This window comes from Dipodomys ordii, unplaced genomic scaffold, assembly GCF_000151885.1.
Source record: "Dipodomys ordii isolate 6190 unplaced genomic scaffold, Dord_2.0 Scaffold180, whole genome shotgun sequence".
NCBI classification, from domain to species: Eukaryota; Metazoa; Chordata; class Mammalia; order Rodentia; family Heteromyidae; genus Dipodomys; species Dipodomys ordii.
In genome coordinates this window covers 1,190,056-1,211,493 of record NW_012267396.1, presented here as the reverse complement: position 1 = coordinate 1,211,493, position 21,438 = coordinate 1,190,056, and the positions used below count along the sequence as shown (strand labels likewise).

Here is a 21,438-nt window from a genome sequence, read left to right as displayed (position 1 = left end):
GCGGTGGAGATGTACACAGAGGACTGGGTGATCGTGCACCGAAAGTGAGTCGGCTATGTGCGCAGGCTCAGTTCCCACCAGGCATTATCTGGGGCTGGAAGCCTCTTGATTATCTACCACCCTGTCTCTGCAAGGGTGGCTGGACCTTTCCTGTGGAGCACAAAGCCTTGTCCATAACCTGATGGGCATTGCATGCCTCCCTGGGTCCATCAGAGTGTACCGAAAAGTCCTCAGCCCAACCCACCTTCCTATGCTAGGTACCAGTACCTGAGTGCTGCATACAGCCCTGTCACCCCTGAGACACAGCGAGAGAGGCAGAAGGGCCTCACCCGCCAGGTCTTCGAGCAGGACGCCTCTGGGGATGAGCGATCTGGTCCTGAAGACACGGTGAGAAAAGCTCTGGCTGGGATCACTGCCAGGGTGTATACATAGACTCAAAGACCCCATCTTAACCAGTAGATGGGCCTGGTGGTGCATGTCTGTCTTCCCAGTTATGCAGATAGTGTAAAATAGGAGAATCAGCCAGGCACTTGTGGCTCACGCCTGTAATCCTAGCTACTCAGGAGGCTGAGATCTGAGGATGGTGGTTCAAAGCCACGTTCAGAGCAGGAAAGTCTGTGAGACTCTTATCAATTGTACCAAGCCAGGAGTGGTAATGCAGACCTGTAATCCCAAACCTGTACCAAGGAGCCTGAGGCAGAAGGATTGCAAGTTCAAAGCCAGCCTGGGCTTTTGAGAATTTGACAATACTCTTGTCTCACAAATCAGGAGGAAAGTTTTTTTTTTTTTTTGTGAAAATACCGTACAGAGGGGTTAGAATTACATGAGCAAGGTAATGAGTACATTTCTTATCAAGCATTGTTGCCTCCGCCTTTGTTTCCCCTTCCTATCCCTGCCTTCCCATCTTCCTCCCTCCTACCCCCCCCTCCAGGAGGAAAGTTTGAGAGAATTTTATCAGCTCTTTAAGTTGATAAGTTAAGGCTAATTATAAGCACTTATTGAATGCTTAGTGTTTATTGTATGGCAACCATTTTTGCAGGTAGAGGAACTGAGGCACAGCAGTTTATATTAGAGACTGTGTTTCGTCAGTCTACATTTACTTAGCACCTACCACAAACCAACCAGTTACTAAGTATTCACAGTATTGCCATGGCTTTCCTTTTTTTTTTTTTTTTGTATATGTAGATAGGGCAATTCAGGCCTTTAGAGTTGGGGGGCAGGGTGAGAACATGAGAGGCCTCAGGCACGGGGACCTGGCTGAAAGTTTCAACCAGAGCCTTGTGGCTCTGCTCTGACCATATGTGAGGCTAAGTGCAGTGGTCGGGTCCTGTGTCCAGTGGAAAGAACCTGCCCCTCCCCTTGGCAGTGAGCCGCGTCCCAGGGAGGGCTCTCATTGGTCCAGCCCAGGCATCTCCTTACCTTGCAGCAAAGCCTCATGGGAAGCAGTGGCTCCTCCCCTTGGCGGTGAGCCGCGTCCTAGGGAAGGCTCTCATTGGTTCAGCCCAGGCATCTCATTACTTTGGAGCTAGGCCTCATGGGAAGCAGTGGCTCCTCGCCTTGCAGTGAGCCGCGTCCCAGGGAAGGCTCTCATTGGTCCAGCCCAGGCATCTCCTTACCTTGGAGCAAAGCCTCATGGGAAGAAGCGGCCCCTCCCCTTGGCAGTGAGCCGCGTCCCAGGGAAGGCTCTCATTGGTCCAGCCCAGGCATCGCCTTACCTTGGAGCAAAGCCTCATGGGAAGCAGTGGCTCCTCCCCTTGCAGTGAGCCGCGTCCCAGGGAAGGCTCTCATTGGTCCAGCCCTGGGACTGGCGCGGACCCGAATGCGGGACACCACTACCAGCCATGGCTGCTCCAGCGATCACTGGTTCCCCACCCGCAGGACGACTCGCGGCGCAGCTCGGCCTCCCCCGAGGACACCCCTCGCAGCAGCGGCGCCTCTGGCATCTTCGACCTGAGGAACCTGGCTGCGGACTCGCTGCTGCCCTCCCTGCTGGAGCGGGCGGCCCCCGAGGACGTGGACCGCCGGAACGAGGCCCTGCGTCGGCAGCACCGGCCCCGCGCCCTGCTCACCCTCTACCCGGCCCCCGATGAGGTGGGCACCCTGGGTCCCTCCCAACTGACTGGGAACGCTGCATCTCCAACCAGCGGTTATTAGATGCCGACTGCGTACCCCATCTTTAGTCAGTATCGTGATTGCGTATCTACTAGATGTATTTACTAGATATTTCTAGTAAATTCTAGGTTATCTTCTAGGTGTTTGTCCAACTTCCATGGAATGGATATTGATTGTTGTGTTTCCTGATATTTATTTATTGTACACCTACCCTTGATTGATTTATTTTGTTGGTTGTGGGTCTTGAACTCTTCAGCTCAAGGCGAGCGCTCTACCGCTTGAGCCACAGCACCACATCTGGTTTTGTGGTGGTTCATTGGAGAGAAGAATTTCACGATCTTTCCTGCCCGGGCTGGCTCTGAACCGAGATCCTCAGATCTCAGCCTCCTGAGTAGCTAGGATGACAGGCGTGAGCCACCAGCACCCGACTCTTATTTTTTTATGGTAATGGTTTCAACCCAGGACTTGATACTTGCTTTGTCGCTGGAGCCACACTCCCCTGCTCTTTTAGCTATTCACAGGTAGTTTGTTGACCACCGTTCTGAAAATGAGATGGAGAATAGTTTCATAGGCTCACTGTCCCAACCACTACAACTCAAAGGAAATTGGGAGGCAGCGATTGGAGGATCCCAGTGTGAGGCCAGACTGGGGGGAGGAAAGTTGGAGAGACTCCAACTCAACCAATGGCTGGGTGCAGTGGTGCATGCCTGTCATCCCTGTGACCCTGGGGGATAACCGGCAGACATGGAGGAAGGGAAGCATTTCAGGCGGGGAGTGGAGCTGTTCCCTGGCTCTTGGCAGGAGGAGGCCGTGGAACGCAGTAGTCACCCGGAGCCGCCCCGTGAGCACTTCGGACAGAGGATCCTGGTCAAATGTCTGTCACTCAAGTGAGTATCTGACCTGCCCTTCCCCCAGCCCAGGAGGGGTCCATGCCTGAGAGCTGTGGGCATGACTCTAGACAGCCCGGCCACCTGGGGACCTCCCCCACCCCCTGTGGACTTTTATGAGGGGACATAAGACTTATCTCTTTTCTCTCAGTCATGGGGCTTGAACTAAGGGAGTTCAAGGGAGCTGTCCTCAGCTCTTCAGCTCAAGGCGAGCGCTCTACCACTTAAGCCACACGCCACTTCTGGTTTTCTGGTGATTCATTGGAGATAAGAGTCTCATGGACTTTCCTGCCCAGGTGGCTTTGAACCGTGATCCTCAGATCTCAGCCTCCTGAGTAGCTAAGATGACAGGCATGAGCCACCAGCACCAGGCTTGTGTCTGTGTGTGTGTGTGTGTACACCTGCGCATGTGTGAACTTGAACTCAGGGCCTGGCCATTGTCCCCTGAGGATTTTGTGCTGAAGTCTAGTGTTCTACCTCTTGAGCCACAGCTCTACTTCCTGCTTTTTGATGGTTGAGTGGAGATAAAGAGCCTCATGAGTTTTCTGGCATTAGCTGGCTTTGAACCTCGATCCTCAGTTCTCAGCCTCCTGAGTAGCTAGGATGACAGGCGTGAGCCACTGGTGCCTGGCTGAAGCTCTTGAATCTTTAAACGTCAGTGTCCCTGGTCCGTCACTTATCTGAGCTCATGTATGCACAGCCTGTGAAAGTGTAGGTAGGGAAACTGAGGCACACAGTGGCAAAGTCATGGTGCCTGGTGCCTAAAGTCTGTATGGCTTGTGGACTGGGATTCAGGGGGGTGAGGTGGGCCTGGGCTTGGGCCTGCCTCCCGCCTCCTCCCGCCTCCCTACTGTTCCAGGCACTACCCCCCTCCCCTCCCAGCAGCAACAGCGGAGGGGGTGGAAGTAGCAGTGCATGGGAAAGGAAGTGAACAGGATGCAGGCTTGGCCCCCGCCCAGGCTGCCACCCCCCACCCCCAGCTCCTGCCCAGATCCAGGCAGGAAAGGGAGGTTCTATTCTGGCCGGAGGCCCCAGGGACCTTCTGCTTCTGACCCAGTGCTTAGAGAGTCATCCGCCTGCCTGTTGGACAAGGCCTGGGCCAGTGGCTCATGCCTGTCATCCCAGCTACTCGGTTGGAGGCTGAGATCTGAGGAGCACAGTTCAGAGCCAGCTCGGGCAGGAACGTCTAAGAGACTCTTTATCTCCCCTGAACTGCCAGAAAGTGGGAAGTGGTGCTTGTGGCTCAAGTGGTAGAGCGCTCACCTTGAGCTGAAGAGTTCAGGGACAGCGCTCAGGCCCAGAGTTCAAGCCCCACGACCGACAACAACAACAAAAAATTAGCACTGGGTGCTCATTGTGTCATTCAACAAACAGTCATGGAACGCTTTGTGGAGAGAGCACTGAGTCATGAAGAACAGCGATCATAGAGAGGGGTCGGGGGGAGGGGTGTTGGAACCCTTGGAGGCCCCAGGGCCGGCTGCAAGGAAAGGGGTTGAGACCCCACAGGGAGGAGGGACTGGCTTGTGGGATGGGACGGGAGGGATGTGGGGACACATGCAAATTTGGAGACAGAAATGTTTAGGTGTCTGATTTCTGGAGAAGCTAATTTTATTTTTGTTGATGCTGGTAGTCATGGGACTTGAACTTTGGACCTGGGCACCATCCCTGAATTTCTTTGTGCTCAAGGCTAACGCTTGACCACTTGAACCACAGCGCCACTTCTGACTTTTTTTGAGTAGTTTATTGGAGATCTGAGTCTCACAGACTTTCCTGCCCGGGCTGGCTTTGAACCATGATCCTCAGATCTCAGCTTCCTTAGTGGTGTGAGCCGCCGGTGCAGCGACTCTCAGGTTTTTTTTTTTTTTTTTTTTGGTCAGTCGTGGGGCTTGACCTCTGGGCTTGGATGCTGTCCCTCAGCTCTTCAGCTCAAGGCGAGCGCTCTACCACTTGAGCCACAGCACCACTTCTGGTTTTCTTGTGGTTTATTGGAGATAAGAGTCTCTCAGACTTTCCTTCCCTGGGCTGGCTTTGAACCGCGATCCTCGGATCTCAGCCTCCTGAGTAGCTAGGATGACAGGCGTGAGCCACCAGTGCCCGGCATGACTCTCAGGTTTTAAGAGTGTTTTCTGTTTGGTTTCACTTTTTCTTTTTTTTCCCCGCAGTACTAGGGTTTGAACTTAGAGCTCTGTACTTTACCCCTTGAACCATGCCCTCAACAAACCTTTTTGCGTTAATTACTTTTTTTTTTGGGGTCCGGTTGTGGGCCTGAACTCTGGGCCTGGGCGCTGTCCCTCAGCTCTTCAGCTCAAGGCTAGCGCTCTACCACTTGAGCTACAGTGCCACTTCCAGCTTTTTTCTTTTTGCTTATGTGGTGCTGAGGAATTGAACCCAGGGCCTCAGGCATGCAAGGCAAGCTCTCTACCACTGAGCCATCTTCCCAGCCCGTGTTAATTACTTTTGGGGGTAGGATCCACATTTTTGCCCAAGATAACCTGGACCATGATCCTCCTATTTATACTTCTTGCATAGCTGGGATTGCAGGCATGGCTGCTTCAACCAGTTATTATTGGTTGACAGAGGGTCTTGCTACATTTTGGGGCCAGCTGGCCTCGAACTATGATCCTCCTGATCTCCACCTCGAAGTTAACTGGAATTACAGGTGTTCATTGCCACTGCTTCACTCTGGCTTTACGGTTGAATTTTGGCATATTCCCCGAGGAAGCACTGGGGGGGGGGGGAGTGCCCAACTAGATTAGGACTGGGAGAAGATTAGGACTAGGAGTGTTTGATGGGTCTGTAGACTGGCGATGGGGCTCAGCCCAGGGTGGCCAAAGACATGTTTATGTAGGTGTGGATGGGAGGTCCAGGATGAGGCACAAAAACCCTGTGTCTCAGTTTCCCCTTTTTGCCAAACAGGGCATATCTTTCCAGAAAGCCAGAGGTTGGCTCCATTTGGCCCCAAGGGAATCAGAGACCCTCTCCTCTCCCCTCCCTCACCCGCTCTGGTTGGGGGAGGGGGAGGGGAGTCCCGGAGTATCTCCTCCCAACCCCACCCTGCCATTTTGTCCCCAGGTTCGAGATTGAAATCGAGCCTATCTTCGGCATCTTGGCCCTGTATGATGTGCGAGAGAAAAAGAAGGTAAGGAGCCCAGTTCCTTCTTCCTTCCTGGCAGGGCTGGGGGCTTCCTGGAGGCGGCAGCCCACCTGGCCTTCACATCCCCTCAGATTTCAGAAAACTTCTACTTCGACCTGAACTCGGACTCCATGAAGGGGCTGCTTCGCGCCCATGGCACCTGCCCCGCCATCTCCACCTTGGCCCGCTCCGCCATCTTTTCCGTGACCTACCCCTCACCTGACGTCTTCCTGGTTATCAAGGTGCTCACGGGGGGGGGGGGGGGAGGTGTATGTGTATGGTGATGGCCACAGGATCGCTTCCTGCCTCAGTGGATGGAGAGCAACTCCACACGGGGTCCTCACCCGACTGAGATGGGGGGAAAACTCGAGAGATGGCCCCTGAGTTCTGAGACCTGTGGGTGGGCATCTTGGGGACAGGGCATTGCTGGGCACACACACACACACACACACACACACACACACACACACACACCAGTGTGTATGGTCGCTGAAAAACATCATTGGAAAGTTTGTGGATAGATACTGAAAATGATTGATTGTTGGTGGTACTGGAATTTGAACTCAGGGCCTTAAGCTCAGTAAGCAGGCATTCTATCACTTGAGTCGCGCCTTCTAGTCATTGTTTACTTTAGGTAGTTTTCCAATAGGATCTCATACTTCTGCCTGGGATCTTGAGCCTTTTACCTATACTTCTCGAGTAGCCAGGATTACAGATGCACACTACCACGCTTGGTTCGTTCGTTGAGATGGGAGTCTCACTGACATTTTTGCCTTGGCTGGCCTTAGAGTTTTCCTGATCTCTGCTTTCCGGGCAGCTGAGGTTACAGGTGTGAGCAGCCACATCAGCCGCTTTTTTTTCGTTTTAGAATTGTTTTGTTAATCAAGGCAGGAAAGACTAGCTGGCGCATTCATTGGGGATTTTCTGTTTCCGGGTGTGAGATCAGGTTTCCTTCCCTTAAACCTTCAATTAGGTTGCAATAATAATAAAATGAATTGAGTGCCTGCAGGCAGGTCCTGCGTTTGGCCGCTCTTCGCAGGGTCGGGGTGGTTGTGATCTTTATTTTGCAGATGGGAAACAGGTATGGAGCGGGCAAGCGACCTGCCCATGCTGTGCCCCCACAACCTCTTGAATGGTCAAGATTGGAGCCCAGGCTTCCTGGGCTCCAATAACCAAGAAGTATGTAGAGGCTGGGAAGGTGGCTCAGTGGTAGAGTGCTTGCCTAGCATGCATGAAGCCCTGGGTTCAATTCCTCAGCACCACATACACAGAAAAAGCCAGAAGTGGTGCCGTGGCCCAAGTGGTAGAGTGCTGGCCTTGAACAAAAGAAGCTCAGGGACAGCGCCCAGGCCCTGAGTTCAAGCCTCAGGACTGGCAAAAAAAAATGTAGAGCTGGGTGTGTGGCTCAGTAACTCAGTGACAGGACCCTTGCCTAGCAGAGATTCATCCTCGATTCATCCCAGCACATCTTAAAAAAAAAAAAGCCAGGAAACGATTAGCCAATGGCACGTTGGGGTTTGGGGTTTGGGATGGTCTGAGGGATGGGCACGGCTAGCAGGCGAAGTGCCAGAGCATCATCCCAGACAGTGGGAGCCACGGGAGACCAGGGAGGGAGAGCCCCAGCTAGGCCCCAGCTAGGGGTGTCAGGTGGTGCAGCGGGGAGGGCGTGTGTGTGTGGGGGGGGCCCGGAAGGCCCAGGAGGTGGAGAAGGGGCCCGATGGTCCTCACCAGCCCTCCTGCCCCGCAGCTGGAGAAGGTGCTGCAGCAAGGGGACATCAGTGAGTGCTGCGAGCCCTACATGGTGATGAAGGAGGTGGACGCGGCCAAGGTGCGCGGGCGGGCGGGGTCTGGCCGCTGGGGGACCCGGGCCGGGCTGGGGAGGGCCCTGGGGCCCTGAGCTGCTGCCCCTCCACCCTGGCCTCCCCACAGAACAAAGAGAAGCTGGAGAAGCTGCGGCTGGCGGCCGAGCAGTTCTGCACCCGCCTGGGCCGCTACCGCATGCCCTTCGCCTGGACGGCCGTGCACCTGGCCAACATCGTGAGCAGCGCCGGCCAGTCAGAGCGCGACTCCTCCGACTCGGAGGGCGGTGAGGAGGCGGGCCAGCGGGAGCGGGAGCCAATGGGGCGAGGGAGGTGTGTCTGACCACGCCCAGGGGTGGGAATCTGCCGGTGGTGGGCGTGGCCCTCGCGGGAAGGGGCGGGGCCACTGGGAGCTGGATGGGAAAGGTGAGGGGTGGGAGCCAGTGGCAGACAGGCATGGTTAACGGAGAGAGGGTGCTGGAGGGCCGGGGCGGGCATCATCATCAATGGAGAGGTAGGTCAGTAGGAGGGAAGCCTAGGACAGCGGAGGTAGGCGTGGCTGGCAAGAGAAGGTTCCCTCGGTGGTGGGTGTGGCCCGAGGAGGTGGGCGTGGCCTGTAGGGAGGGCGGCCGGTCCCGCCATCACCGTGGGGGAGCATCGCGCGCCCTCTGCTGGCCGGTGGTGGCGCTACGCGCAAGTCAGTCAGGTCTGTCTGTCCCTCCTTCTGTCTCCCCCAGAGCGCCGTCCTGCCTGGACTGAGCGCCGCCGCCGGGTCCCCCAGGACCGAGCTAGCAGCGGGGACGACGCCTGCAGCTTCTCTAGCTTCCGCCCGGCCACACTAACTGTCACCAACTTTTTCAAGCAGGTGTCAGGACGGGAGGGTGGGGGGAGAGGACACGGGGCGGGGGGAGGGCGGCTCCTTCCTCCCCACTCCCCCGGGGCCACGCGGCATGGGGGACTGACAGGCGCGCCGTCCTCACAGGAGGCTGAGCGGCTGAGCGATGAGGATCTGTTCAAATTCCTGGCGGACATGCGGCGCCCCTCGTCCCTGCTGCGGCGCCTGCGGCCTGTGACCGGTGGGTGGGGCTTGTGTGAGGGACGGCTGTCACTCAGTGACCGGTGGGTGGGGCCTGTGTGAGGGACGGCTGTCACTCAGTGACCGGTGGGTGGGGCTTGTGTGAGGGACGGCTGTCACTCAGTGGCCAGTGGGTGGGGCCTGTGTGGGGACGGCTGTCACTCAGTGGCCGGTGGGTGGGGCCTGTGTGGGGACGGCTGTCACTCAGTGGCCGGTGGGTGGGGCCTGCGTGGGACAGCTGTCACTCAGTGGCCGGTGGGTGGGGCCTGTGCGGGGACAGCTGTCACTCAGCCAATGGTGCCATGACCTGGATTTCCAGCCTGGGCCCGGAGGGGATGGGGTCACCAGGGGCCAGCGTGGCAGGAGAGCTGCCCAGATGGGGGCGGGCCGGAGGAGGCGACCCTGTGCCCTTTGTCCCCCAGCCCTGATGCCCCGATTGTGCGTGGGGGCCTGGCTCAGGAGCTCTGGCAGGTACGAACCCACTTCCCTCTCCCCAGCTCAGCTCAAGATCGACATCTCCCCGGCTCCTGAGAACCCCCACTTCTGCCTGTCCCCCGAGTTACTTCACGTCAAGCCCTATCCGGACCCCAGGGCCCGGCCCACCAAGGAGATCCTGGAGTTCCCAGCCCGGGAGGTCTACGCCCCCCACACCTGCTACAGGTACCAGATTGGGGGGGTGCAGTGCTCGGAGGGGACGGGCTCTGAGAGACGCCCCCCATTCTCACAGAGACACGCAGACCCCTGAGGGGAGACAGCCAGTGCGTGGCTTTAATGTGGGGGGTGTTAGGTACAAAGGGGTTCATGTCTTCCTCCTGCTCTTCCTCTCCTCTGCCCTCAATCCCGCCTGCTGGGGGGGCGGGGGGACTCTGCTCCTTGGCCGGAAGCGGGGCACCCTGGCTGACCCCCAGTGGGCGGGCAGCTCCTCCCTGTGCAGGCGCCCGGAAGCGTCCCTTGAGACGTGACTGGACCTCGCTTCTCTCCAGGCAGGAGGCTCAGGCTGGTAGCGCTGCCGTGTGCAGCCTGGGGAGAAACAAAGATAGGGGCTCAGTGACCAGGCCAGTGGGGGGGGGCGCGCTCGTTCTAGCTGCCCCGGGGTGCTAACCCCAGTCCCTGGCTGGACTCCCCGCGCGCTCACCTCTCCTGGATCTCCTGAAGCCACTGCTGCTGACTCTCCATTTCCCGCCTCTGTCGCTGCAGGTGACCCGCCAGGGCCCACACCAGGTGGCTCTGCTTCTCTGCATGAGCCTGTGGGGGCAGAGGCGCGCCTCAGTGGGGCCATGGGGGGGGGCTGCTCCCCTCCAACCCCATGATCCTGCCCAGGCCCCCCTCCCTTTGTATCTGGGTGATACTGGAACTCAACAACCCTCCCTGGCCTCAGTTTCACCATCTGCGAAGTGGGCTGTGTATGTGCATGCGTGCGTGTGTGTGTGTGCGTGTGTGTGTGTTTGCGCGCCAGTATTGGAGCTTGAACTTAAGGCCTGGGCGCTGTCCCTGAGCTGCTTTTTGCTCAAGGCTAGCACTTTACCCACTTGAGCCACAGTACCACTTCCAGCCGGATGTGGTGCTGAGTCGAACCCGGGGCTTCATGCATGCCAGGCAAGTGCTCTACCTTCCCAGCCCAGAAGTGAGTTTGAAGAAAACCACTTACCTTAATGGTCTCCAGCTCCTGGCCGGCGCGGCCCAGCCAGGCCCCCCTCAGCTGGACTTCCAACTGCTTCACATTGTCCCTCAGCGCCCGCTGGGCCTCGGCCACCTCCCTCAGCAGCTGAGCCGAGGCCTCTGCGCGGAGCTGCAGTGCATCCTCTTCTGTCTGCTCGAGAAATAGAGTAGGGCGTTAAGACAGTGACCAGCTTGCTTTCTGGGCTCTCCTGACCTCTTAGACAACCTAGTTGGTCATCTTTGTGCGGACTCCTATGTACCCCACAAAGCCCCAAGTGTCATGCCCACCTGCATCTCCAACAAGTTGGTGCGAAGCTTCTGTGTGGCATCCCAGCCCTCATGGACACGGGTGCCCAGGAGCCCCAGTGCCCGGTCAAAGAGGCCCACATTGCGCCCGGCCTCCAGCAGCCGATCCTCCGTGCCCTTGTACACGCCATTCAGAGCCTGGCCCAGCTGTAAGGCCCCGTGGAAGAGCAGGGTCAGCTCCTCACGCTGGGCCGGCTGGGCGCCCTCCACGGGGGCCGCGGGGACGGGCCGCACCGCCATGACCAGGGCGCACAGCACGCACAGAGACAGCGCGGGCATAGCTGCTTCCGTCGATTCCGTGGTCTCGGAGCCACTGCTGGGGACTTTTATGGCCCCGGCCGGCGTTGGCCCTGGTCAGTGGTTCACTCGAGTTGTGCAAGCGCCTGGCAGAGGCGGGGGATTGCATCAGGCGCATGTCTGGCCCAACCACGCTGGAATCATGACAGAGGCTCATGGCCCAGCTTGGGGGGGGGGGGCGCACACTGGGTCAAGCCAGGCCCTGGCCTCTATCGCGAGACTTTATCGTACGGTGTTCCCACTGAGGCTCACGGCTGCGGGAGGCCATGGCTGAGCCAGTCCCGCCAGGATCGGCTCCAGGCACATGGAGGGGAGGGGAGGGGAGGGGAGGGACAGTTCTCAGCCTTCCGCCATCAACCTGCCATGCAGGGGTCCCTGAGCGGCCGGGGAAGCGGGGTACAGGTGGGAGAGTCCATGGGGTGGCCGCCCCGGCCAGACTCCTGGACCCAACCCTTCCCCTGGGAATATTCCAAACCACCACGTCACTTCCCGGCTGCTGATGGGGCTCAGCACCTCGTTTGTCTGACCCGTAAAGTGCAGGTCCTGAGTCCCCCCCACCTCGTGGCCGCGTGTGGGAAGTAAATGGGTTGGCTGAGTGCGGTCATGCATGCGTGTAATCCCCGCTCCCTGGGAGGCAGGGATGGGAGGACCGCCGGCACGGACAGCGAGGCCTCATCTCCACCCGTCAGCGGGGTGCGGTGGTTCGTGCCGTCATCTCTGTGGCAGGCACAAGGGGGAAGATGGGGGTCTGAGGACGTCTGGGGGTATGGGGGGAAAAAAAGCCAGACCTTGCTTGCAAAATAACCCAAGAGGGCTAGAGGCATGATTCAAGTGGTAGCGCTCCCTGCCTTGGGAGTGTGAGGCTTTGAGTTCAAACCCCAGTACCACCAAGAAAAAAGAAAACAGTGGCTCACGCCTGTCGTCCCCGCTGCTCAGGAGGCTGAGATCTGAGGATCGTGGTTCGAAGCCAGCTCAGGCAGGAGAAGTCGGTGAGGCTTTGTAGCTCCCAGTGAACTATCAAAAGACCGGAAGTAGAGCTGTGGCTCGAGGGGTAGAGCTCCTGCCTTGAGCACAAAACCTCAAGGACAGTGCCCAAGCCCTGAATTTAAAAAAGTAAGTGAGTTATTTGACACCGGGCACTCAGAACAGAGCCCAGTGTCTGGGAGGTGTGCCACGAGTGTTTGGTGCAGTTATTTGCCACCATTGGTATACGACCAAGGCTGAGCTAGAAGCTGCAGTGTCCTGGTGATACAGGAGACAGAACGCAAACTCCAGCCCCAGCCTTGAAATCTGGCCTGTTTCCCCAGCCTAGAGACAGGCTCTAAGACTTCGGTGTTCCTTGGTGAGTGGGGGGGGGGGGGAAGGTCCGGCATGGGGGAGCCCAGCCACATCTCGGAAGCAGCCTCAGTGCCCATCTGTTCCCTCCCCCTCCCCGATAGGCCCCCTCCCCTGTCTGTGCTTTGAAGAGGCTGTGGGGTCCCCCATCTCTGCCTCTTCGTCTGTGATAGACTCCAGGCTGGTGCTCTACCATTTGAGCCACAGCTCCACTTCCAGGTTTTGGATGGAGATAGAGACTCACAGACTTTCCTGCCCAGACCGGCCTCCAACCACGATCCTCAGATCTCAGCCTCCTGAGTAGCTGGGATAACAGGCGTGAGCCACCAGCGCCCGGCTTCTACCTGCTGCTTGGGATTGCACCTCACCATCGCCCCATGTGCCGTGGCCTGGTGACCCACTGTCCTGTGCTGTCTGGGCCCTGGCTCTCTGGGGTACTCCCCCCTCACCTCGCTGTCCCCCCAGGAACCTGCTCTACGTGTACCCACACTGCCTCAACTTCAGCAGCCGCCAGGGCTCCGTGCGCAACCTGGCTGTCCGAATCCAGTACATGGCGGGTGAAGACCCCAGCCAAGCCCTGCCGGTCTGTGGACAGGACTCGGGGTGGGAGAGGGGAAGATGGGGGGGGTGATGTCCCGATGGGCCCCTCATGGCATGTTCCCGCCTCTCCAGGTCATCTTTGGCAAGTCCAGCTGCAGTGAGTTCACCCGTGAGGCCTTCACGCCGGTGGTTTACCACAACAAGTATGTGGGTGCGGACGGGGGCGTGAGCCGGGCGGGGAGGGCTGCAATCCCAGCACCTGCGCGCAAGAGGAGTTTGAGTTCCACATCAGCTTGGGCTCCATAAAAAGAGACCCTGCCTCGGGGCTGGGAAGGTGGCTCAGTGGTAGAGCGCTTGCCTTGCATGCTCGAGGCCCTGGGTTCGATTCCTCAGCACCACATAAGCAAAAAGAAAAAAGCTGGAAGTGGTGCTGTGGCTCAAGTGGTAGAGCGCTAGCCTAGAGCTGAAGAGCTGAGGGACAGCGCCCAGGCCCAGAGTTCAGGCCCCACGACCAGGCCCCCCCCCAAAAAAAAAGAAACCCTGCCTCAAAAAGAGACAAAAAAGAGAAAAACCAGCCAGGCGCTGGTGGCTCAAGTCTGTCATCCTAGCTGAGCTATGAGGATCTGAGTTCAGAGCCAGCCCAGGCAGGAAAGTCTATGAGACTCTTATTTTTCAATGATTCACCAGAATCTACCACTTGAGCTATGGCTCAAGTGGTAGAGCATTAGCCTTGAGCACAAAAGCTCAGCAATAGCACCCCAGGACCAGCACTAAAAACAACAACAAAACTGGGGGCCCACACGGGGTCCCTAGTGGCTATTAGAAGATACATATGCATGCCCAAGTTGGGAAATGGGCAGAAAAGGGGTGGGTGATCCCCCTCCCCGAGCTGACCCCCCCCCCTGGCCCTGTCACTCCAGGTCCCCCGAATTCTACGAGGAGTTCAAGCTCCAACTTCCGGCGTGCGTGACCGAGAACCACCACCTGCTCTTCACCTTCTTCCACATCGGCTGCCAGCCCCGGCCCGGCACTGCGCTCGAGACGCCCGTGGGCTTCACCGTGAGTCGGGTCACCCGGCTCAGCCCCTCCTGGTCCCCCCTCTGGGCCAGACCCCCCCTTGACCCCCCCTTCTCCCCAGTGGATCCCCCTGCTGCAGCATGGACGCCTGAGGAGCGGCCCCTTCTGCCTGCCCGTGGCCGTGGACCAGCCGCCACCCAGCTACTCCGTGCTGACCCCCGACGTAGGTGTCTGACCCCCCCATTTACACACCCCAACATGCCCAGCTTCTGCTAACGCAGAGCTCTGCCTCTCCTTCCCCCAGAGGCGAGCGCTCTACCCCTTGAGCCACAGCGCCACTTCCGGTTTTCTGGTGGTTCATGGGAGATAGGAGTCTCATGAACTCTCCTGCCCGGGCTGGCTTTGAACCGCGATCCTCAGATCTCAGCCTCCCGAGTAGCTAGGATGATAGGCGGGAGCCACCGGTGCCCAGCTCCCCCAGGAACATTTCTGGAGCTCCTGGGTGCCTCACCGCCACCCCTCTTCCAGCTTTTGGGGAGTCCTGGGGGGAGGTCCGGAGTCCCTCTCCCCGTTCCCCCTCCTGGCAGCATTGCTGGCCCATTGCTTCCTTTAGAGTTGGAGTTCATGGGGGGACAAGTTTCACCCCCTTCTCCAGTGTCCTGAGGATCACGTGACTTGCATCTTGCCCAAGGGACGTCCCCTCTCCCCATCCCAGTAGAACTAGGGCAGGGTCAGGGGTCAGGGGTGCCCCCCCTCAGGCTGGGCAAGTGGGCAGGTCACCGCCCGGTGGCCTGACAGGTGTGAGGGGGGGCGGCCTGGTGCCCATCGGTGTCCCCCCTCCCGCAGGTGGCCCTGCCGGGCATGCGTTGGGTGGACGGCCACAAGGGCGTGTTCAGTGTGGAGCTCACAGCCGCATCTTCCGTGCACCCCCAGGTAAGGGGAGCCCCAAAACCCTCCCCTTCTCCCCTCCCCCCCCAGCAGCTGGCTCCTGATTGCTCTGGGGTTGGGCAACGGCTGTTGGGAGCCAAGGGAGGGCTGGGCCTGTCGACGTGACTTTGGTCAGCTGGGGGGGGGGAGGAGGGGCTGTGGTAACCCTGAACCTCTGCTCCCCTCGTGTCCCTCCCTCTACCCTCCCCCAGGACCCCCACCTGGATAAGTTCTTCACACTGGTGCACGTCCTGGAGGAGGGGGCTTTCCCCTTCCGGCTCAAGGACTCGGTGTTGAGCGAGGGGACGGTGGAGCAGGAGCTGCGCGCCGGCCTGGCCTCGCTGCGCCTGGCCAGCCCCGAGCCCCTGGTGGCCTTCTCCCACCGGGTCCTGGACAAGCTCGTCCACCTGGTCGTGCGGCCCCCCGTCATTGGAGGCCAGATGGGTGAGCCGCAGCGAGCGAGCAGGGACACGGGCCTCAGTTTCCCCTTCGGGTCCATAGCCCCTGGATAAGTTCTGGATGCCCACGGGGGTCCTCGGGGCCCCCCCTCCCCATGGGTGTCGCTGTGGGAGACCAGGGGGGAGGGGAGAGGCCTTGGGCCCTGGAACTTGGCCTCTGCTCTGCCCGACAGTGAACCTAGGCCGGGGAGCCTTTGAAGCCATGGCCCACGTGGTCAGCCTGGTGCACCGGAGCCTGGAGGCAGGCCAGGACGGCCGCGCTCACTGCCCGCTGCTGGCGGCCTACGTCCACTACGCCTTTCGCCTCCCTGGCACTGAGTGCAGTCTCCCTGGTGGTAAGTGCTGGTGGAGAGCCAGAACCCAAGACAAGAGCCCATCCGGGAAAGGGAAATAGCATGTGTTTGCCTCGCATGCATGAGGCCCTGGGTTTGATTCCTCAGCACCACATAAGCAGAGAAAGCCAGAAGGGGTGCTATAACTCAAGTGATAGAATGCTAGCCTGAGCCCAAGAGCAGAGAGACAGCGCCCAGGCCCAGAGTGCAGGCACTGGGATGGACACACACACAAAAAAAAAAGAAAAGAAATTACTTTAAAAGAAAAAAGTTGCATACTAGTGGCTCACATCTATCATCCTAGCTGCTCAGGAGGCTGAGATCCGAGAATAAATGTTTGAAGCCAGCCTAGGCATAAAAGCCCCTAAAACTCTTATCTCCAGTTAACTACCCAAAAAAGCAGGGACTGGAGCTGTGGCTCAAGTGGTAGAGCACCAACCATGAACAAAACAAACAAAAAAACTAGCCGGGCACCAGTGGCTCACACCTTTCATCCTAGCTACTCAGGAGCCTGAGAGCTGAGAATTGAGGTTCAAAACCAGCCCGGGCAGGAAAACCTGTGAGAGTCTTACCTCCAATAAACCGCTGAGAGGGCTGGGAAGGTGGCTCAGTGGTAGAGTGCTTGCCTTGTATGCCTGAGGCCCTGGGTTCAATTCCTCAGCACCACATAAGCAAACAGAAAAAATGCCGGAAGTGGCGCTGTGGCTCAAGTGGCAGAGCGCTAGCCTTGAGCTGAAGAGCTGAGGGGCAGCGCCCAGGCCCAGAGTTCAGGCCCCACGACCGGACCCCCCCCAAAAAAAAAGAAAAAGGAAAACCAATAAACCGCTGAGAAAACGAAGTGGTGCTGTGGCTCAAGTGGTAGAGCGCTGGCCTTGAGCTGAAGAGCTGAGGGACAGCGCCCAGGCCCCGAGTTCAAGCCCTATGACCGACAAAAGAAAAAGAGTTGAGTTGTTTTCTTGTTGCCCAAGTGTTACATAATTAATACCACCCGCTCAGCGGTGGGTGCACACTTTTTCTCAGATGGCTTTTGTGTCTGCCTATCTCTGCTCTAAAGCAGTAACTCCTTTTCAAGAGAAAAGGGAAAGTGAGAGGAGGAAAAATAACTCCTCCACAGGATGGGCAACAGTGGCTCCCACCTCTAATCTCAGCGACTCAGGAGGCTTTTTTTTTTTTTGGAGGTTGTGGGGCTTGAACTGGGCCTGGGCGCTGTCCCTCAGCTCTTCAGCTCAAGGCAAGCGCTCTACCACTTGAGCCACAGCACCACTTCCGGTTTTCTGGTGATTTATTGGAGATAGGAGTCTCATGGACTTTCCTGCCCGGGCTGGCTTTGAACCGCGATCCTCAGATCTCAGCCTCCTGAGTAGCTAGGATGACAGGCGTGAGCCACCGGCGCCCAGCTGAGGCTGAGCTTTTGAGGATCACGGTTCGAAGCCAGCCTGGACAGAAAAGACCATGTGACTCTTCTGTCCAGGAAACCACCAAAAAGCTGGAAGTGGGGCTGCGGCCCAAGTGGTAGAGCGCTCACCTGCAGTGAAAAAGCTAAGCCAGCAGGCAAGGCCCTGAGTTCAAGTCCTAGTACCCAAGAAAGAAAGAAAAAAAAAACAATACACTTCTCCGACAGTTGCCAACTGGGAAGGGTTTGGGGGTGACTGGGCAGGTGGGGGAGGGCTGACTCTGTCCCCCCCCCCGTCCTCAGGGGCCCCTCCGGTGACGGTGCAGGCTGCCACCCTGGCCCACGGCTCCAGCCGTCCTACTAGCCTCTACCTGGCTCGATCTAAAAGCATCAGCAGCAGCAATCCCGATCTGGCCGTGGCCCCCGGCTCCGTGGACGACGAGGTCTCCCGGATCCTGGCCAACAAGGTAGGGGGAGGGCATCCCAAACCTCCAGTCGTGGCCGTGGCTTCCGGATGGGTGGGTGATGGAGGGTGGGAGACAGCACGCTCCCCCTCCCCCCAGAGGAAGGCTGGGTACCCGGCAGGAGTGTGTGGCCTGGTCCCCGTGGCTCAGCCTGCCATCCCAGCTCCTCAGGAGGCTGAGATCTGAGGATCATGGTTTGAAGCCAGCCCGGGCAGGAAAGTCTGCGAGACTTCTTCTCTCCCACGGGCCAGCAAAAAGGCAGAAGTGGCATTGTGGCTCAAGGGTTCGAGTACCAGCCTTGAGCACAAAAGTTCCAGGGCAGCACCCAGGCCCTGAGTTCAAGTTCTGAGCCACACACACACACACACAGATGCACGCACGCATGCATGCACATAGACAATACAAACAGAAGTGTGGCCAGCTGTTCAGTGCCTGTGTACGTGCATGCCCCGGACTCGCACACGTCATGGCCGTGGCCCCCATGCTCCCCCGGGCACGGGCACTGGTGGCCACTGCCGGCCGGTGTGCCCGCGCCCCCCCCCCGGGGGCGGCCCTCGCCTCTCTGACCTGTGCATCTCCAGGGCGTCGACCGCTCCCACTCGTGGGTGAATTCCGCTTACGCTCCAGGTGGCAGCAAGGCTGTGCTGCGGCGGGCGCCCCCTTTCTGCGGGGCTGAGCCCAGACAGGTGCCCTTCCCCCTCCACCTGGCACTCCCCCCCTCCCCCTGTGATACCGCCACGCATGCGCACCTCCACCTCCCACTAACCCGGGGTGGCTGCCCGCGTCAGGCGGCCGGCCTACTTCCTGTCTTTGAGGCTGTAGAGTCTGCGTGGCAGACATCCTTGGCATCATCAGAGGTGACTTTGGGTGTCACCTAGGTGACAGCCTGGGCTGGGCATGGCTCAGTGGTCCCACGCATGTCTAGCGTGTGTGAAGGCCCTGGGGTCCACCCCCCCCCAACACTGCCAAAAACAAAGGCAAAAGGAAACACAGGCCACAGCCCGCGCAGAGACAGAAAGCACCAGGGTGACATGCAGGTGCATGCAAATGCATGCAAATGAGATGCAAATCCTATCACCTATAACTCTCGTGCCCTGCATGGCTTATTTCCCTCTCTCCCACCCAACTCTCTGCCTTGGCACAAGCAACCTGCATGGCGGCAGCGCTCAGTGGTTGCCTGGATCCTCTGCCCCTCTGGAGATCAAGGATTCCCCCCTCCCTCCCCGCCCTTGTCCTGGTGTGGCCCGGAGCTTTGCCGCCAGTTAGACCTGAGTTCAAGTCCCACTCTGCTACCGCAACAGGCTGTGTTCCCTCTCTGACCCTCTGTTTTCCTATTTATTCACTGAAGCTATAGCAACATGGTGTGGTATGGTAGCTCATGCCTGTAATCTCAGCCCACAGGAGACTGAGGCAGGAGGATCACAGGTTTCAGGCCAGTCTGTGTTACAGAGTAAGACCCTGTCTAAAAGAAAAACAAAAGACCACCAAACCAGCCAAAAAAGGAAATGGGACAAAAGAGAGCTGAGTTTCTATTGTCTCCTGCCTGGAACCCTAGCCACTCAGGAGGCTGACGGCCAAAGGATCAGCATTCGAGGCGAGTCCAGACAGAAAAGTCTGAGAGAAGATCTCCAGTTGGCTGGAGGCATGGCTCAAGTGGTAGAGCACTAGCTGTGAGCGAGAAAAACACGTGACAGTGCGAAGTCCTGAGTTTAAGCACAGGTATTGGCACAAAAAGAAAAGAGACAGAACGAGGCGCCCACGTCCATCTTTAGGAACGTGATGTTTTTGTTGGGCTCTGAAGAGGGTGATGGAGCCGGACAGAGTAAAAGGAGGGAGGTTCCAGGGTCAGAGAGAAAGGCGCAGAGGGAGGCCTGAGTCCCACACAGCTGGCCCTCGGGCCGGTTAGTAGGCACTGGTGGCTCACACCTGTAATCCCATCTACTCTGGAGGCTGAGATGTGAGATCTCAGCGCTGAGATTGTGGTTCAAAGCCAGCCTGGGGCAGGAAAGGCCCAGGAGACTCTTATCTCCAATTAACCACTCAAAAACCACTCTAGCCTTGAGCAAAAGAGCTCAGGGACGGCGCCTAGGCCCTCAGTTCCAGTCCCACAGCCACACACAAAAAAGGGATGGTCCTCTCCCCAGGTCAATGTGGATCCTGAAGTCTTGGCTCATGGACCCTGCCTAGCAACAACTCTACTTGAGTCACACACACTGAGCCCATTTCTTCAGTTAGCTTTCAGTGAAGGTCCTGTGTTTCTGCCCGAGGCTACCTAGGACCATGATCCTCCTGTCCTAGACTACTCATAGCCAGGATGACAGGTGTGCACTATGACACCCCACCTCCATGGTTAAGATGGGGTCTGGATAACATTTTGCCCTAGACTGTCCTCAAACCCACATCCTTCCTATCTCCACATCCCCAATAGCTGGGATTGTAGACAGGAGGTACTATGCCTGGCTTTATCTTGCTTTCAGAATTTCTGCTCTGGCTGGTGTCAAACTCAACAACCTTCGATTTCTACTTCCTGAGTAGCTGGGATTATAGGTGGAATCCACTACACCTGGCCCTAAGTCATCCGTATTGAACTATCTCACCTCCTAACTGCCAAGGGGTGGGGAGGGGAGGAGAGTGCAGCTTTGCACCTCCCCGCTCCTGGACCCATTTCACAGATGGGAATACTGAGGCCCCTGGCAAGGCTGGAGCAGGCCCGGGCCTGGAACCGGCTCTCTCATCACATCATGTCCTCTGTCCATGCCCCATCTCCCGCTCCACCTTCTCTCTGGCCCACCCCAGCTCACCTCTTCTGACCGCTCGTGACTTTGGCCCTCTGCGGATTCATTCACATGCTCGCTCGCTGGCCAGACTTGGCTCCATCCTGCCCCTTCAGCTTCTAGGGGGACATGGCCGCCTGTCCTGCTCACTTCTTTGTAACCTCCTCACCATGGCTTCTCTGTCTGTCCTTTCTTATTTGTGTTTTCTCTTTCATGTCGGTCATAGGGCTTGAACTGGGCCTGGGCGCTGTCCCTCAGCTCTTCAGCTCAAGGCGAGCGCTCTACCACTTGAGCCACAGAGCCACTTCTGGTTTTCTGGTGGTTCATGGGAGATAAGCGTCTCATGGACTAGCCCGGGCTGGCTTTGAACCTGGCTCCTCAGATCTCAGCCTTCTGAGTGGTAGGATGACAGGCGTGAGCCACTGAACCTGCCTTCGACCCTTGGAGGGATTTTTTTGGGCATTGGTCTTAGTATGCAGCTGAGAGGCTAGGGTGCTGGGATGGGAGCTTCCACTGCTACCCCTGACTTTGTGAGGAAGGCTCCTGCCTGTCATCCCAGCCACGAGGAGGCTGCGATCTGAGGACGGCGGTTCAAAGCCAGCCTGGGCAGGAAAGTCCGTGAGACTCTGATCTCTAATGAACCACCAGGAAACTAGACGCGGGGCAAGCCAGGCCGGCCTCGGCGTCTCTCTGCCTGTTTGTTCTGAGTCACCTCCTCCATCCACGCGGGCCCGCGGCCTCCGGCCTCCCCCGCCGGGCCTCCGCCCCCCTCCCATGCTGTCGCGGCATTCCATGCTCATCATCCATCCCAGGCCTCGGGCCTCCGCCCCCCTCCCATGCTGTCGCGGCATTCCATGCTCATCATCCATCCCAGGCCTCGGGCCTCCGCCCCCCCCATGCTGTCCCGGCATTCCATGCTCTTCATCCCAT

At 58.2% G+C, this 21,438-nt stretch overlaps 2 protein-coding genes across 2 annotated transcripts in view; one reads left to right on the top strand and one right to left on the bottom strand.

The window, feature by feature from the left end:
- The window catches only part of Dock6 (dedicator of cytokinesis 6), a 75,262-nt gene that overhangs the window by 7,275 nt on the left and 46,549 nt on the right, over positions 1-21,438 (top strand). Inside the window, exons 3-22 of the mRNA XM_013033951.1 lie at positions 1-44; positions 258-387; positions 1,879-2,091; positions 2,914-2,999; positions 6,072-6,138; positions 6,225-6,374; positions 7,880-7,960; positions 8,062-8,218; positions 8,669-8,796; positions 8,914-9,007; positions 9,504-9,666; positions 13,069-13,186; positions 13,276-13,346; positions 14,064-14,202; positions 14,282-14,383; positions 15,007-15,093; positions 15,300-15,531; positions 15,719-15,880; positions 17,574-17,737; positions 18,316-18,420. Of these exons, the coding sequence (XP_012889405.1) occupies positions 1-44; positions 258-387; positions 1,879-2,091; positions 2,914-2,999; positions 6,072-6,138; positions 6,225-6,374; positions 7,880-7,960; positions 8,062-8,218; positions 8,669-8,796; positions 8,914-9,007; positions 9,504-9,666; positions 13,069-13,186; positions 13,276-13,346; positions 14,064-14,202; positions 14,282-14,383; positions 15,007-15,093; positions 15,300-15,531; positions 15,719-15,880; positions 17,574-17,737; positions 18,316-18,420 (2,493 nt within the window). The remainder of the gene's footprint in view (positions 45-257; positions 388-1,878; positions 2,092-2,913; positions 3,000-6,071; positions 6,139-6,224; positions 6,375-7,879; positions 7,961-8,061; positions 8,219-8,668; positions 8,797-8,913; positions 9,008-9,503; positions 9,667-13,068; positions 13,187-13,275; positions 13,347-14,063; positions 14,203-14,281; positions 14,384-15,006; positions 15,094-15,299; positions 15,532-15,718; positions 15,881-17,573; positions 17,738-18,315; positions 18,421-21,438) is intronic.
- Positions 9,807-11,250, bottom strand: LOC105999113 (chromosome unknown open reading frame, human C19orf80). Its single transcript, XM_013034039.1, has 4 exons — positions 10,954-11,250; positions 10,655-10,816; positions 10,142-10,251; positions 9,807-10,026 (listed from the first exon to the last, which is right to left on the bottom strand). The coding sequence occupies exons 1-4, from the start codon at positions 11,248-11,250 to the stop codon at positions 9,999-10,001; spliced, it is 597 nt and encodes a 198-aa protein (XP_012889493.1). The 3' UTR covers positions 9,807-9,998.